Genomic DNA, 18,786 nt, shown 5'->3' on the forward strand with positions numbered 1-18,786 from the left:
AAACTATTAAGCGGGTAGGTTTTATGCATATTGTTCTACCAGAGAACTTAAAGAGTAGTTTTAAGTTCTCTGGTTCTACCATATTCATGGTAATTCATTGCAAGCAAAATGTGATACCATCATCCCAATATACAAATGAAAAATTCAACATGCTCCAAGTGTTGCGTAGTCGAACCGCACAAATATTTTCGAAAATTTTATGAAACGGAAAGACAGAAAAACTCGATTTAAGTTGCTGGACTCTTTTTGCTCGTGTGAATCTGAAAGCACACTAAGTTCTCCGGTGGAGCATCGTCTCATTTGTGCTGCGACCGCAATAAATTTTGTAAAGTCGAGAAGTATGAAGAGGTGATTATACTTGATCATACCTAACAACAAAATGTTAGCGACTGGCAGAGGTGTTGTACGTTTGCAATCAAACATGTTTGATGTCAATGTTGAAGTTTTATACGTATGTAGCAGGTCTGCAGTGTAATTTTATTTCGGTATCTAAAGCTGTAAATAGTGGATATACATTGGAATTTGCAAAAAATTAAGCGGTAATCAAAGATAAGCAGGGAGCAATGATTTTAAGTGCTAACAAGATATGCGATCTTTTTATGTTCGAGCCCAATAAAAACAAATTGTTTTTTGTATGCAATGACAATGAAGAAATTAGATGGCATGCTAGATACGGACATTTGAATTTTGCTAGTCTGCATGAGTTAAGCAACAACAACATGATTCGGGGAATGAACGTGAATATCCCAGCAAACAGAAAAATTGTATCGTATGTATTTCCAACAAATGCAACCAGCGGCCATACTGCAAGTCTGATAGGCGTGCATCAGAGATTTTGGAATTGTTCTACACTGATGTGTGTGGGCCCATTAGGCATGAATCGGTAGGTGGGTAAATACCTACTTACGTACATTGATGACAAAGCCCGATTTATATTCGTATATTTTTTAAAACATAAACATGAGTCTGAGTGCTGAGTGCCAAACACAAAAGAAAATTAAAGCACTTCGTAGGGGCAATGGTACGAAATTTGTCAATAAGGCGTTAGAGAAATTTCTGAAAGGTCATGGTATTATGCGGCAACTAACAGTGCCATATACAATACAACAAAACGGTGTAGCAGAGAGGCTAAATCGAACAATAATTGAGATGGCAAGGTGCATGATAGTAAGCTCTCGTATGAATGAATCGTTGTAGGCAGAGGCTGTTGTACGGCAGCATATTTGAGAAACCGTGAAAAACAAAATCATTAACTGCGATGACACCATTTAAAGCAAGGTATGGTTATAACCCAGCAGTAAGCCATTTACGTATATTTGGGTCACTTGCGATAGCTTTAGATAAACAGCAAAAAGATAAGTTTAAACAAAAAGAAAAAGAATATATCATGGTCGCTTACTCTGACACACCAAAAGCGTAGCGATTATATGACAAGCAGACACGAAAATTGATAGTAAGTAGAGACGTATACTTTATAGAGTCAGCGGCAACACAACAACGAATTTTAAGACTGCAGAAGGTGAAAAAGATTATCCGATTGCTTTAGATATGAGTATATCTGGTAACGCAACGCATCAACAGTGTATCAATTTAGATGAAGCACCAATCGAAGACGACAATGAAGTTGTAAATAGAGTAAGAAACAGTAACGATGAATTTGAGTCGGCTGAAGACGAACAAGCTATCGATATTCCTTGAAGAAGGTGGTATGGAACCCTAGCTACCAAATCCATTCTGACAAGTTAGAGTCGGTTCAAAAACAATTTTTACTTTTCGCCTTAGCGCATTTCCGATGGGATGCTAGGGTAAGTCTACCTCCATACACTAGTCGTTTAAAACTTATTAATCTACCTACACTTTCTAGTCGTAGGGAAATGCTTGGCATAATATTCTTAGTGAAACTTTTGAATGGAACTGTTTGCAGTTCTTTTCTCCTGTCTGAAATTAAATTTAATATCCCGGTTCCCCTTTCGAGGCAGTTTAGACCTTTACTGCTAAAATCCTGTAGATCAAATTTTGAACTAAACGAGCCATTCCGCCGTATATGTCATTATTTTAATTCTCATTCCAGCATATTTGACTTAACTGACTCACTTTTCAAAATTAAAAAGACTTTATTGTTTTCTCTTAATAAATGAAAATGTAACAGTTTATTATATTGTAACTTTAGATCTTAGCTGTTGAAAGTTTTGTTTCTGTAGCTGAGCAGTTTTAGATCTCAACACTTAAAAAACTCTCTTGCCTTTTCTGACTCGGCTAATTCCGCACGTATGCGGATTGCGCCCCTCGCGTCGGTTGGGCGGGAGGAGGGTAATCGTTGGGTTTATTATTATTATTAAAAAAAAGAGGTCCTGGTAAGTTAATGCGTAATGGGGTGGCAGGTAGACCCAGAAAGCAATACACACATTTAAATTTGTTACATAGTGATGATGTAAAGATAACTGAAACTGTCCAGGAAGCGCTTTATGGTGATCATGCTGAGATGTGGTATGACGCTATGCAAAAAGAGTACGATTCGCTACAAAAGCAATGAAACATGGCAACTTGCTGAACTGTCCAAAAGACAAAAGACCCTATGTTGCAAATGGGTGTACGCAATTAAGAAAGATGTAAGCTTTAAGGTGGAACGCTTCAAAGCTAGGTTAGTCGTGAAAGGGTGTTCACAGGTTTATGGTGTGAATTATGATGAAACTTTTTCACCCGTTGTAAGATATAGTATTGTACTATACGAATGATTTTTGCGCTCGCAGTAGTATACGGGTTACATATCCATCAAATGGATATATTCTCTGCATATTTAAACAGCGAATTGAGTGATGAGATCTAAATGAGACAGTCAGAAAAGTTTATTGATAAACGGTATCCCAATCACTGTTTGAAACTAAAAAAGACCCTGCATGGACTTAAACAATCCGGTAGAAATTGGAGCTTAAGATTAACTGAAATTTTAATGAAAGTGGGTTTTCAACCATGTGTAAGCGAACCGAGTGTGTACGTTAACAATCGAAATGGATAAATTAACATTTTTGAAGTCTACGTGGATGATTTATTGATAGCTAGTTCAAATAGTAAGCAATTACATGATATTAAAGCCAATTCATCAAGGGAAGTAGAGGTGGTTGATAAAGAACCTGTGAAGCATTTTTTAAGCATGGAAGTGAATCGGGATTGTGAAACAGGTTATATATCCCTTGGGCAAAAGAAACGTATTAGAAAACTTGTAAGCGAGTTTAGTATGAACGAAAGCCGGCCGATCAAGTGAATTGTAATTCTGCTACATGTAAGTATCAATCTTTGATAGGGTCGTTAATGTACTTAGCTGTATGCAAGCTGAGTTATCATCAAACAGGTAAAGAGATGGAATGTTATGTCGACGCAGATTGGGGCGGAGATAATAGTGACCGAAGATACGAATCAAAGAAGCAATCGACAGTAGCGCTTATCAGCACCGAGGCCGAATATATGGCACTTACATCTGCCGTGAAAGATGCTGTATTTTTACAAAAGCTTTTGGGAGAAATGAAACTCGAATGCCCTAAGACGATCAGTGTATCATGCAAGAAGCAAACACATAGACATAAAATATCACTAAATACGGGATATCTATCGAGGAGGCGGCATCAATATCAAATATTGTTGCAGCAGTGACATGATTGCTGATATCTCGACGAAGAATTTGCCAAAGCCTAGCCACGAGAAGGTAACACAAATGCTAGGTTTATGATATATTCATGCATATGAACGTTGAGCAGGCTTGTTGGAATGGAGTCCTGCATATACATGCAACACTGAATTTTTGTTTTTATTGTGACTGCACTTTTTCTTATACATACGCTTTTTTATTCTTGTTTTAACCGTTGAATAAAACATTCAAACTGCAAAATTTAACATTTTCCTTATATGCTTAACATATTTAGTTTATTTGATTAAGTCATATAAACTGTACATATACCATATGTATATCATTTGATTCAATTTGGTTGATTTTAATATAAACATCTCGAATATGAAGCTAACTCCTTCATTGTAATCTTTTCACGATTTCTTCAAAAACTAATTATTTAATTTTTTCGCAACAGTTTTTAATATAACCTTTTGCAGTACCTAAAAGTATGTCTTTTTTTTTTTGAATTACGAGAGAATAAAATTTTCGGTTTTGCTATACGTAAGAGTGTCTCCCCGACTTTTATCTTTGAAAGATGTGTGAGTATAAAATGTTCATTTACACCCGAGCTTAGCGCTTCCTTACTTTTTATACCCAGAACACCAGGAAACGTCGGATAAAATATATACATAAATGGTCAGCATAATGCGCTGAGTTGATTTAGCCATGTCCGTCTGTCTGTATATATACAAACTAGACCCTCAGTGTTTAGCTATCGATCTGAAATTTTGCACCTGTGCTTTTCTCACTAAGAAGCTGCTCATTTGTCGGGACGGTATTGGGCCACTATCCGAATCAAGTAGTTGTATGCGAAATTTTTTTATTTGACAAGGAATTTGCACGAACTTAGGCACGAGTTATTATTTAAGGCAACAAATTATTCTCCGCAGAAAGTGTTCAGATCAGATCACTATATCATATAGCTACTTCACAAACTGAACGATCGGAATCAAGATCTTGTAATGAGCCTTTGTATTTGTGAAGGGTATTATAGCTTCGGTGCGGTTTTTTCTTATCTATAATATGGTACGTGTTTGCACTCTTATATAATGTAATATTATATTTCGCATTCATTATATTTTTACAACATGTAATTACTGGTATGTTACTAATTGATTTCGATATTCTTCTGTAATTTAATCTTATTAATACAGAGTATTTTGATTGTAGTAAAATAGGAGATGTTAAACTTTTGGTGCTCTATAATACACTTTTCTTTTTGCTATACTTTCATAGATTTCGCGAGTAATTTATGGAGAGCGAATGATAACTTACAGAAGAAATTAGATTCCGTAAATGTTGATAAAATTGAAAAAGCATTATTTGCCAAAAACGAAATATCTTCCAAAGATATTCCTGAAAAAAGGATTTTGATCGATAATAGTTTTCAATCTCCAGAAAACGGCTGCATAATAAATACTTTTCAAAGAGCAGAAGTCTATAAAAAACCATTAGAGTCTTGCTGTGGATTACAATTCAATAATAATAAATACCGAAACTATCTGTGTAATAATTCATTAATCGATAAAAGCTGTTCTCTTCACAAATATGAAAGTAAGTATGACCAAAATACAAAAATTATCTTTTACATTTAGTATATTATAAATAAACGAGCTCTATGTATTATCAAAAAATCAGTTGTTGAGAATTTAGGTTCATAATTTTTAATACATTAACCTCCTGAAGTTGTAGTTCACAATTATGCAGGCTTGTTAATTTTTTTAGATTTATATTTGGTGATGTTGTGAGTACCTCGGTTAACAAATTGAATAGGTGGAAGACATATTTTCTGACATAAATACTATATAAATATCATCCACCGTATTCACCAGATTTGGCTCCCAACAACTACTACCTATTCAGAAACCTGAAACAATTCCTTCGTAGAAACCGGTTTTCGTCGAATGAAGAAGTTATTTCAGCCGTAGACGAGTATTTTACACAGCTTCCGGAAAGTCATTATATGGATAGCATAAAATTATTGGAGGATCATTGGGATAAGTGTATTGAAGTTAGGGGAGACTATTTTGAATAAAAAAATTTATTTCGTACCTAATTTTATTTTCATTTCGAGCGCAGAAACTTTTCAGCCAACCTGTACGTATGAAGTAATTAGTTTTTCAGTTGTGCGACGTCAAAGATACGAAATTCTTTAAATCGCGAGAGAACTATGATAACTTATATTCTTATAGCATTTGTAAATGAAGCCACTGTTGAAAAAATTGGATAGGGTAGTTTAAAAATAATTTTTAAGAATTTTGCATTTCGATATTATTTTTAAGTGAGTTTTTTATCGGGTTTATTTCTAGTATACCGTCTTTTTTTATATCAGCTTTTAAAATATTCCTACTCTATATCGCTACCAACTGAGTTTAAGAGCCAACGAGAGATTCTCGCATCATGTGTCATATCAACAGTCATCAACAAATATCAGTTGCTGGTGTTCTATACATATTAAGTTTCTATTATTATAAGATCTTAATTAATGTACTCGTATGTATCTTAGAGAGAAGGCAGTTGTGCAGCCCTTAACAATACCGAAGAAAAGTAAAATCTTGGTTATATTAAAATATTTGTGATTTCATGGTTTAAATTAATTTCAGGAAATGTTTAATTTGGGTGTCGTACACACACATAGTATATAAGAAAATCAAGTAATGGAAGGATAAATTCGGGTGTAACCGAATATTTTATTCACTCGCAATTTTGAAGCATCAAAGCCATGGGAAATAAAGGGTGTTTTTTTAGAGGTATAGAACTTTAAATTGCAATAAAACAACGATGGTTTATCCAAATGATTTATCCGAAAGATAATCTTGTGGAATTACATTTTAAATATGATTTCCGACATATGACCGCCACGGTTGGCTCGGATGTAGTCCAATCTGGACGTCCAATTTTCGATGACTTTTTCCAACATTTGTGGGTGTATATCGGCAATAACACGGCGAATGTTGTCTTCCAAATGATTAAGCGTTTGTGGCTTATGCACATAAATTGATTGTGGCACGAGCTGTATGACATGTTGCGCCGTCTTATTGGAACCACAGCGCCTGGATATCATGGTTGTTTAATTCAGGAATAAAAAAGTTAGTAATCATGGCTCTATACCGATCACCATTCACTGTAACGTTCTGGCCATCATCGTTTTTGAAGAAGTACGGATCAATGATTACACCAGCACATAAAGCGCACCAAACAGTCAGTTTTTCTGGATGTAACGGTGTTTCGACATACACTTGAGGATTAGCTTCACTCCAAATGCGGCAGTTTTGTTTTTTGACGCAGCCATTCAACCAGGAGTGCGCTTCATCGCAGCATACGATTAAATGAACGTATGAACGCGATATGGATTCCGCACAGAACCATTATTTTCGAAATAAAATTGCATTATTTGCAAGATTTATTCAGGCGTAAGTCTATTCATGATGAATTGCCAAACCAAACTGAGAATAAATCACTTGACAGCTGTTAAATCGGTCGCCATCTTGAACAGTAATGCAAACTTAAAGTTTTTTACCTCGAAAAAAAAACACCAGTTACCTGCAAAACTTTATATTGTAACAAACAAGTAAGGAAGGGTTAAGTTCAGTTGTTACCAAACATTTTAAACTCTCGCAACTTGCAAGGATCAAAGCCGGAGAAACACTTTTAGGTCTCGGCAAAACTTTACATTAAAAAAATGTTGGGAAAGAATTCAACATTCATTGTCCGACGAAATCGTCAAAAGGATTTGGATTAAATTTGGTATTTTATTAACTCAATCAAATCTTAATTTATTATAAAGGATATATGAGGAAAATATCAAGCCAAACCCAATTTCATTCTCGACCAATAAATCGCTATCGCACAGTTTCGGCATTAAAATAAAGCATGTCCAATTTTATATTTTCATTTAATTTTCCAAAGATGTCTTACATAATCGGAAGCTTTCAAAGTCTACGGACGTTTTTTTTCATTCATAACGAAATATAAGCTATGGACGTTAAAAATCAAAGAAAAACAGTGTTTGGACAATAATAATAACAAATATGAACAAAAACAAGTAAGGAAGGACTAAGTTTGGATGTAACCGAACATTTTATACTCTCGCAAAGTCAAATGGTATACTCGTTTGAGATTTCTTTGTGGATTGACCGATATTTTCGGTAGAAGGTCAACTATAGGCACTGCGGTCCACATATTTAGTACTTAGGGGCTTGAACAGTTTTGGTTCGATTTAGACAATTTTTAGTCACAAGGTGGCATACTTTATACGTACTATTCACGCAAAGTTTTACCCCGATATAATCATTGTTGCTTGATATGCATAGTGAAAGGTGAAAGACTCAGATGGATTTGAAAATGGTGTTATATGGGGAAAAGGCGTGGTTGTAGTCCGATTTCGCCCACTTTCGCACTATAACAAAATATGAAAATAACGTTACGTACCGAATTTTGTGAAATTAGTTAAGCAGATCTCAAGATATGGGTTTTCACCTAAAAGTGGGCTGTGCCACGCCCACTGTTTAATTTTGAACGCGGTTCCTACAAAGTCATCTCATACCATATCAGAGATAAAGTTTAATGTCTCTGGCGTGTTTAGTGCTTGATTTATCGCGCTTTTAGTAGTTTTTAACAGTACCGTTATATGGGGAGTGGGCGGAGTTGCCACCCGATTTCAAATATTTTCACACCGTCAATAGAAGTGCTAAAAACATTTGCTTCTAGTGAATTTGGTTATTATAGCATTAGCGGTTTAGAAGATATGCACATTAAACCTATTAGAGGCGGGACCATCCCCACTTTTAACAAAAAAAATTTTAACTGCAGATGCCTCTCCCTAATGCGATCCTGTGTACCAAATAACAGTCTTGTATCTTATTGCGGAGCTTAGTTATGGCAATTTATTTGTTTTTGATCAGTGGCGTTTTGTGGGCGTGGCAGTGGTCCGATTACGCCCATCTGCAATACCAACCGTCTCACGGTACCAAGAAATATGTCTACCAAGTTTCATAAAGATATCTCAATTTTTCAAGTTACAGCTTGCATGGACGGACAGACGGACGGACGGGCAGACAGTCACCCGGATTTCAACTCGGCTTTTCATCCTGATCATTTCTATATATATAACCCTATATCTAACTCGATTAGTTTTAGGTGATACAAACAACCGTTAGGTGAACAAAACTATTATACTCTGTAGCAACAGGTTGCGAGAGTATAACAAGTAAGGAAGGGCTTAGTTCGGATATAACCGAACATTTATACTCCCGTAAGGTCAAATGGTATACTCGTTTTAGATTTCTTTGTGGATCTTGCCGCCTTGTTCTATGTTGACCGATATATTCGGTAAAAAGTCAACTATTGGCGCTGGGGTCCACATATTCAGTACCTAGGGGCTTGTTTAGTTTTGGTTCAATTTAGACAATTTTTGGTCACAAGGTGGCATACTTTAAACGCATTATTCACGCAAAGTTTTTGCCCGATACAATCAGTGTTGCTTGATTTGCATACTGTAAAGTGAAAGAATCAAATGGAATTTAAAATGGTGTTATATGGGAAATAGGCCTGGTTGTAGTCCGATTTCGCACTATAATGTAGAAATATAAAAAGAATATAATGTACCGAATTTGGTTGAAAGCGGTTAAGCAGTTTTTAACAGTACCGTTATAAAGGGAGTGGGAGGGGTTGTCACCGGATTTCACCCATTTTTTTTATTATGGCTTCAGTAGTATAGGAGATATGCACATTAAACCTATTAGGGGGCGGGACCACGCCCACTTAAAAAAGAATTAACTACAGATGCCCCTCCCTAATACGATCCCGTGTACCAAATAAGAGTCTTGTATCTTATTGCGGAGCTTAGTTATGGCGATTTACTTGTTTTTGATTACTGGCGTTTTGTTGACGTGGCAGTGGTTCGATTACGCCCATCTGCAATACCAACTGTCTTACGGTACCGAGAAACATATGTTCCAAAGATATCTCAATTTTTACTCAAGTTACAGTTTGCACGGACGGACGGACGGACAGACAGTCTCCCGGATTTTAACTCGTCTCTTCAACATGATCATTTATATATAAATAACTCTATATCTAACTCGATTAGTTTTAGGTGATACAAACAACCGGTAGGTGAACAAAACTATTATACTCTGTAGCAACAAGTTGCGAGAGTATAAAAATAAGGGGAAAACAATTAGGCAAAACAAAAAAAGAATAACCATAATGAGTGCTGCGCAGCCTCACTAACAAGTCCGAAGACATTCCTAGAATGCATATATTAGTTTCGTGAAAAATCAAGCGGTGATAAAGATGAATCATCGCAGCGAACAGCAGGAGACGAGCCGAAGCAGAGAAGACCGTCGGCAAAAGCAGCAATCGAGCAACAACAAACTTGCAGGCATCAACAAGCATACATATATATTATTATAAAAAGGGAATGTAGTCCCACAAAAAACACCGGACAAATCACATTGCGAAGGGTGCCACCAAAGTCGGTAATACCAAACCGCCTCTTATATATTTGCCCGAGCGCAGCTCTAATACCATTGTTTCTCAACTAAGTAACATTGTAGGCACAAACAATTTTAGCATAATGCCCTTGTACAAACGTACACTGAGAAAAGTTTCATGAAATTTGTAAAATTTTTGCCAAACAATAATAAAATTTATTATTCCTATCAATTGAAGCGCTCTAAGGGCCCAGTTGTTGCTGTTGAAGAATAGACTCTTCGGTAGGTTCTAATGAAATCAAAGAAGCTCTTGTAGAACGTGATTACGATATTAAAACGGTTGTAAATATTTTTAATAAATATAAAGTACCACAACCAATGTTTAAATTGAGTTGAGGCCAAATGGTAACCAGTTAAAGAAAAATAAAACAGATTCGATTTATAATTTAAAATATCTCATACATCGTAAAATTACCGTTGAAGAACCCCTGCACTAATTGCCAAGAATATGGGTACACCAAATCATATTGCATTCTACGTAATGTTTGTGTGGTATGTGGTATTTACACCCTATGTGCGAATGTACACATAAAAAACAGGATATAATGAAAAAGTGTAGCAATTGCGGACGAAATCACACTGCGAACTATATATAAAGATCTGAAATCAATGTTGTCTCTCGGAATTCAAGCACGTCGCATCCAAATGTTAAATATTTCGCGCAATTACTGACCAGAGTTCAAAGCCTGGCAATGTTAAGAACAATGTGAATGGGTAATATGGTAAAAGCAAACACTGTACAAATACAATTGCCCCAAAACACCTTATGACACAATTCATGTCTACAATGCAAAATATGATGCAAGATTTAATCAAAGCTCAATACCAAATGTTGCAAACCTTTTGAGTAAAAAATTAGTGAAATATTTGTATATGGAATGCCAATGGTGTTAATCAAAACAAATTGGAGATCATTAAATTTCTTAATGAAAAAAATATAATTTAATAACTAATGCAGCTGTCTTAGCAACTCCAAACAGAGCCACGCCAAAACCGATTTTTCTTCTAGATGCAATGGCAGCTCTTGAATCTCTTCGTCCCAAATGCAGGAATTTTGCTTGTTTACATACTCATTGGGCCAAAAATGGGCCTCATCGCTGAAGAAAATTTAGCTCAAAAGCGTCGGATCTTCTTGGAACTTTTCAAGAGCCCATAGAGCGAAGCTTGGGAAGGTCGAGCGGCTACAGTTCTTGAACAAGCTGTATTTTGTACGCTTTCAGTCCGAGTTGCTGCGAAGGGCGCCAAATAGACTCTTCACGGTCTTCGTGTACACTCTCAGCTCCGGCAGCTATATTTTTTTTACTGCGTGCTGAACGTGGTATGTTCGGTCAAATATTATCGTGTAATGAATGCTGTGTCTCAAGATGGGTGATGGTGTTGCGAATGCTATGCTCAGTAGGCCGATTATGTTGACCGTAGGTTGAGCGAAGCGATCGAAACACATTCTTTACAGAACATGCATTTTCGTAATAAAGTTGAACAGTTTGTAAAAGTTGTTCAGGCGAAAGTCTTTCCATGATGAAATGTAAAACAATACTAAACAAAACTAGTATAACAACTTGACACGACTCACGCGTGATCTGTCTGATAAGGCTATTGAAAAGTAGCTCTACTTGGATCACCCATTATTCAGCAGATATTCCAACCGGTATAATGTATTGACATCGACTTTTGTGGATGACACAGCCATAGTATGCCGTAATAAATGTCCCATCAGAGCCTTGGTTGAAGAATGGTTAGCCAACTGCCGAACAAATGCAAATGAACAAAAGTGTAAGCATGTTACGTTCTCCCTAAGACATAAAATATGTCTGCCGATTAAAATAAATAACATCTTAGTACCACAGGCACTTCACTTGGACAGAAAACTCACATGAAAAAAGCATAACAGGGAAATAAGAGCAGCGAATGTAAACTAACTTTTAAACAAGTAAGGAAGGGCTAAGTTCGGATGTAACCGAACATTTTATACTCTCGCAAAGTCAAATGGTATACTCGTTTGAGATTTCTTTGTGGATTGGCTGATATTTTCGGTAGAAGGTCACCTATGGGCACTGGGGTCTACATATTTAGTACTTAGGGGCTTGAATAGTTTTGGTTCGATTTAGACAATTTTTAGTCACAAGGTGGCATAATTTAAATGTATTAATCACCCAAAGTTTTACCCCGATATAGTCATTGTTGCTTGATATGCATAGTGGAAAGGGAAAGAATCAGATGGAATTGAAAATGGTGTTATATGGGAAATAAGCGTGGTTGTAGTCCGATTTCGCAACCTGTTGCTACAGAGTATAATAGTTTGGTTCACCTAACGGTTGTTTGTATCACCTAAAACTAATCGAGTTAGATATAGGGTTATATATATATAAGTGATCAGGATGAAGAGACGAGTTGAAATCCGGGTGACTGTCTGTCCGTCCGTCCGTCCGTGCAAGGTCTAACTTGAGTAAAAATTGAGATATCTTTATGAAACTTGGTAGACATGTTTCTTGGTACCGTGAGACGGTTGGTATTGCAGATGGGCGTAATCGGACTACTGCCACGCCCACAAAACGCCATTAATCAAAAACAAATAAATTGCCATAACTAAGCTCCGCAATAAGATACAAGACTGTTATTTGGTACACAGGATCACATTAGGGAGGGGCATCTGCAGATAAATTTTTAATGCTAATGCTATAATAACAAAATTCACTGGAAGCAAATGATTTTAGCATTTCTATTGACGGTGTGAAAATAGTTGAAATCGGGTGGCAACTCCGCCCACTCCCCATATAACGGTACTGTTAAAATCTACTAAAAGCGCGAGATGACTTTATAGGAACCGCGTTCAAAATTAGACAGTGAGCGTGGCACAGCCCACTTTTAGGTGAAAACCCATATCTTGAGATCTGCTTAACCAATTTCAACAAAATTCGGTACATAAAGTTGTTTTCATATTTCTATATTATAGTGCGAAAATGGGCGAAATCAGACTACAACCACGCCTATTTCCCATACAACACCATTTTCAATTCCATCTGATTCTTTCACTTCCCACTATGCATATCAAGCAACAATAATTATATCGGGGTAAAATTCTGCGTGAATAATACGTTTAAAGTATGCCACCTTGTGGCCAAAAATTGTCTAAACCGAACCGAAACTGTTCAAGCCCCTAAGTAATAAAAATGTGGACCCCAGTGCCTATAGTTGACCTTCTACCGAAAATATCAGTCACTCCACAAAGAAATCTCAAACAAGTGTACCATTTGACTTTGCGAGAGTATAAAATGTTCGGTTACATCCGAACTTAGGTCTTTCTTACTTGTTTATATAAGGTATATGGAGGATAAATATTTTGACCTCAATTTATCCAGTTTTGTTATTAGGAGATATTATTACCAGAAATAGCAGCTCTCTGAATTTCATTAAGAAATCGTCAGATTGACCAATATATAAAGTAAAACGTAAAGCCGATGTTTAAAAATATGTTTAAAATTTTGCCGAGTGACCAAAGATGTGTGTGGCCTTGCATTGTCATGATTGAATACAACACCTTTTCGATTTATCAATTCAGGCCGCTTTTCTTCAACGGCATTGTTTAATTTCGTCAGTTGTTCAATGTAGACAACAGAATTGATCGGTCGATTGGGTAGTAAGAGTTCAAACTAGACAATTCCTTTATAATCCCACCGAACTGATAACAGAACCTTCTTTTGATGAATACCAGCTTTTGATGTTGTTTGAGCTGGTTCACCTGGAATACGCCACGATCTTTTCCGCTCGATATTGTTGCAAACAACAAATTTTTCATCGCTAGTTATCATTCGTTTTCAAAATGGATAATTTTCATTACTTTTTTTTCGCAAATCGCAGCTCTTAATGCGTTGCGTTAAATGCGTTTCTTTCAGTTCGTGAGGAACCCATGTATCGAGTTTTTGAACATAGACAAGTTGTTCTAAGTGATTTTCAATGCATGTATGTGATACCTGAAAATTCTCTGCAATCTCACGTGTTGTACTGTGACGATCTGAATCGATTATTGCTTTGATTAGGTCGTCATCAACTTCAACTGGACTACCAGAGCGTTTTTCATCTTTGAGTGAAAAATCACTAAAACGAAATTTGGCAAACCAATATTGACACTGCCGTTCTTTTATGGCTTCGTCACCATAAACAGTACATAACTTTTTGTGAGCTTGCGATGCGTTTTTCCCTTTGCGAAAATAAATAAGAAAAATATGACGAAAATGTTCCTTTTGATCTTCCATTTTTCAATGAACGCCAAACGAAAACTACGCAACCGATCAGAAAACTTTTTTTTTACTGATTGATAGCTGAGTTGCCAACTATAAGACAATGTGTTTTACATTTGGACTACGCCAGCAAACCTAAAAATTCAACTGAAGCCATCTGAGTGAAATCCGCCATTACTTAGGTGCCAACCTAATATATTCGGTATACGGGGACTAGGACAACTATTGCCCTTACTTCATCCATTTTAAGCAAGAGAATACGCTGTTATTAGCGAGAAATTTTTTCTAAATTTAATTCAGATTTTTGTCATTTACCGAGAGATGCGGATAAAGCCAAAGGGAAGTTCGAAAATACTCATATAAGGTATATGGGGTTAAAGGAAGTATTGACCCGATTCTACCCAATTTGGATAGAGAGTTAAACTATTATCATGAAAATATTCTCTCCGAGTTTCAATAATATATTTCTCAGGTTGACCGATATTTTCGATAAAAAGCAAGCCATACACCATGAAGGCCACATATTCGGTATTTTGGGGCTTGAATAGTTTTGTTTTTTAAATAAATAGTTTTAATACTTATAGTGCCAAATTTCGGACATTCTATTTTTAACAAGAAGGAACAAGATGTGTGGCAGCAGCAGGAGCAATCACAATTTAAACGACGGGAGACCCGCAGACTGATACCGAACATCCAATCGTTGATAGCCAGCCGACATGGGGACCTGGATTTCCATCTGACCCAAATACTAAGTGGTGCTTTAGAAGCAACCTCTACATATTCCACCATTATATTATGCGATATAAACTCAACCAAAGAGACTATATGTAATGTTTTGAGTTGATGTGGAAAACGTCAACCAGAGGAGCGGAGTTGATTCCTCCCAAATGGGACTGTATTTTTCAAAAAATTCAGTTAATAGTTAAAAATTAGGATGCTTTTGATAGCTGATTAATTCGAAAAAATTTTTATAAAGGAATCTTTTATCGCTTTTGTAGATTGGCACGAAAAACCCGGCAAAGATATTGTCGCTTTAAGTTGCAAATCTTTGAAAAATTACAATATTCCTTCGGAAGATTGCCATGGATATATGAGCGCTAAATTTAAAGAAGTGCAAAATCACATCTAACATAAAAAAATAATAATAATCTGTGGTGCCCACACGCTGAATTGGGCTGGAGTCGACTCGGCTGAATGCTGTCCTCGAGCAATAACTTTGTTTGGTGTCGTTCAAAAATTTTCCAATATTTTTAGTATCAGCTCACAACGTTGGGAAATTCTGAAATTCAAAGTACCCAATTCACTTCGAAAATGTAAAATAAAAATATTTATTTGAAAAAGCTGAAGCATTAAATTGATCGTTATTTACATTTGGAAAAACAAATTAAGAATTTTAACTCCATTCCTCATCTAACCTCAATGACGAACTAGGAAGATCGTCTTCTTTAAAAATAGCCTCCTTTTACACTTATAACATATTTTGTAATCTGTTGTCGCCACTATTTGATTTCTTTATTTTAACTCTTTCTACATACATACATATGTATGTCTTCTTCACTTTGTTCGTTACACCGAGTATCCCTGTTGTTCGTTATCTAATGTACTCAATGTAAATAATTTACTTGTACGTTATAAGCGGTTTTTGTTAACATGAATATTCCTTATGTAGGAATACGACTGTATTCCGGTTAAATTTGAAAAAATATTTTTGACTGAAAGTCTATGTATGAACTGATTAAGGGGTAAGGGGACGTCAGAAGCCGGAAAAAATTTGAATATTCAGCGAGTTTTTTTTGCTATTAAATCATGTTATTTTATAAAAGTAGTGAAATGGCATTATTATACAATGTTTTGACTTGAAGTCACGAAAATTTCAAAAAAAAAAAGTTTTAATTTCCCACGTTATAGCTGTCTGTGTTAACCCAGTTCCAAAAAAGGTCCTTGCGGTGACAATCATAAGTCCTTGGAGATTCATCTAAAATCAATCGGATAAAAAAATTTGTTTTATAAATAGATAATCCTGAGCCTGATCCAAGCCTTTTTTTGTTTTTTCAGAAATTAACAAAATGACGGCTTCAGGAAATTTTTTTCTAGATTTTTGGGAATAAATCAAAAGTTAATTGGTCTTAAAAATATCGAAATTTTTGAAAAAAAAATTCTTCGAGCAGGCCCGAGCTTATTATGTATTCTGTTTTCGAGTTCCAGTTGTCACCAGTTAAAAAAACATAGTTTTGAGAAAAACGCATTTAAAGTTTTACCTACTTGCTCTCGAGCGCTTTGAAGTGCCCGAGCGCGCTTTGTTATTTGTCGAATAACTCAAAAAGTAATTATTGGATCAACTTTAAATTTTTAGAGGATATTTTCTAAGATATTGCACTTAACGAAAATACAAAAAAATATTAATACAGATGTGATGAGGGCATAAAACATTTCGTCGTATTTGTCTTTTTCTTCAAACAGTTAATAAAATGTATAAAGTATTATAAACATTCCTCCATATTTTTACCCCTGGGCCCGGTTTAACTATCGGCAGCCCTGAATCCGACCAATTTAAATAAAAACTGGTTTTTATAGCAAAAACAATTATAATAAAATCTTATTTTGTAGGGTTTTAAACATTGTGCGGTTTTCATGGTTCATGGTTATGGCAGCATTAAAAATAACCAGCAAACAGTAAAACCCGTCGATAGAAATTAAACCTCAGGTCGAACATTTATTCAAACCTTTCAAAAAAAAATATATCCGAAATGTTGAATGTTGTATTAGGACGTTATGAAAAAAGCACAACCTCACAATTTCGGGTGCATGTTTGTGGTCGTTGTCTTGTTGAAACCAAAATCCGTTACATTGACTAAATTATTCGGCACATTGCTTAAATTGTTCTCTAAAGTATTAAAATTTTCATATATAATATGTACTCGTGAGTTAAACGTTCAATATTGATCGCGCAATTTACGACATTTTGTCAAGTATTGGAAAATTTTTAAACTCGTGCGTTTTTTTTTTTGTTAATTTATTATTTATTTATTTTTATATATAAGTTTTAACATTTTCAATGATCCGGTGATTTCGTCACAATAATTGATAGCATTTTGTGCTCCGATGCTTTTTTTGAATTTTCTCTTTAAAACCAAAGAAACTTTCATTCACTTTTCTATATTCTATTCTATAAAAATACTAAAAAATAATAATGCAAAATTATTTTTTAAAAAATTTCTTTGAAAAACCTGATTTCTTTCGAATAAATACTGACTTGATAATTAATGAACGTGTAGCATTCACTAGCGATCCATCAATCTTCAATATGGATCACAATCCAAATATAACAATACATATTGGATGTCAGACATCGAGAATAATAGTATATATAAAATGTTTTAATTATTTAAATAAAAATTCCTATGATTGAAAGCAGTAAACATTTATTTTGCAGAAAAGCCTAGACTTATGACGGCGAGGGTATTTGTTTTCGATTTAAAGCGGTTTGTGGGTGTGGCATTGATTCGATTACGCCGATTACGAACTCGTTCTCATTTTTCTGCCAAAGAACACGTGACACAGACAATCAGTCACTCAGATTTCAACTCGTATCATCATCCTAATCATTTATATTATATATATAATATATGGTAAAGCTATGTCTACCTCGATTAGTTTTAGATGATACAAAGAACCGTTAGGTGAACAATATGTTATATATATATATAGGTATATATGTATTAACATTTTGCAAGAGTATAAAAAACGTTTCGTTTTTCGAAGTGTAGTTAGAGTTTATTGGGAAAAATGCTGTAATTATAGAAAATACATTGCTTCATTACATACATCCAATCTCCCGCATTGGCCTGAATCCTTTGGTGGCAACTCGCAACTAAAATTTTCGCATATTTTTCACCAAAAGACCTCCAGGTATATTGGGGTAGCCGAATGAAATATTTTGTTGGCGTTAAATGTTTTCTGGACATTTTGGCTTTAATTAACATTATTAAACATTATCTATTGGATTGGCATCATTGGTACTGTAATGGCCAATCTAAAGTAACAATATATAAGTATATTTCTTGTTTCCATTGAGTACAGAGTCTGCTCTGTTTTGGATCCTTATCTTCTTGCAGTATCTAATAATGGCTCTTTTTGCCGTAAAGCATTTCGGCTGACTTCAGTAAACCCTTTATATCCAATTTTATACAATTCTAATGGCGTTCAGATTTTCTGTGAAGCACCTCAAAACCCTCAATCCATGAGCAGAGAAGCATCAATTAACATGCACCTTTAAGAGGTGCTTAACACTCCTTTGAATAAATTTTTGTCATTTTCTGAGCCAAACAAGTATCACAATACAAGAGTTTACTTGAGAACAATAGCTTTGACTTCACTTTTAGATGTG

General features: G+C 35.3%; 2 protein-coding genes across 9 annotated transcripts in view; one reads left to right on the plus strand and one right to left on the minus strand.

Annotated features, from left to right (window-relative positions):
* Window positions 1–18,786, plus strand: part of LOC106623638 (uncharacterized) — a 341,640-nt gene that overhangs the window by 211,390 nt on the left and 111,464 nt on the right. For all 4 annotated transcript variants that reach the window (XR_011395237.1, XR_011395238.1, XM_070106598.1 and 1 more), the window contains one exon: window positions 4,901–5,218. Coding sequence is in view for 2 of the 4 variants with exons in the window: in XM_070106598.1 (XP_069962699.1) it covers window positions 4,901–5,218 (318 nt within the window). In the remaining 2 variants the exon portion in view is untranslated. The remainder of the gene's footprint in view (window positions 1–4,900; window positions 5,219–18,786) is intronic.
* Frmd5 (FERM domain containing) overlaps window positions 1–18,786 on the minus strand; it is a 533,566-nt gene that overhangs the window by 88,312 nt on the left and 426,468 nt on the right. The window lies entirely within an intron of this gene.

This window comes from Bactrocera oleae, chromosome 3 (assembly GCF_042242935.1).
Source record: "Bactrocera oleae isolate idBacOlea1 chromosome 3, idBacOlea1, whole genome shotgun sequence".
Classification (NCBI taxonomy): Eukaryota; Metazoa; Arthropoda; class Insecta; order Diptera; family Tephritidae; genus Bactrocera; species Bactrocera oleae.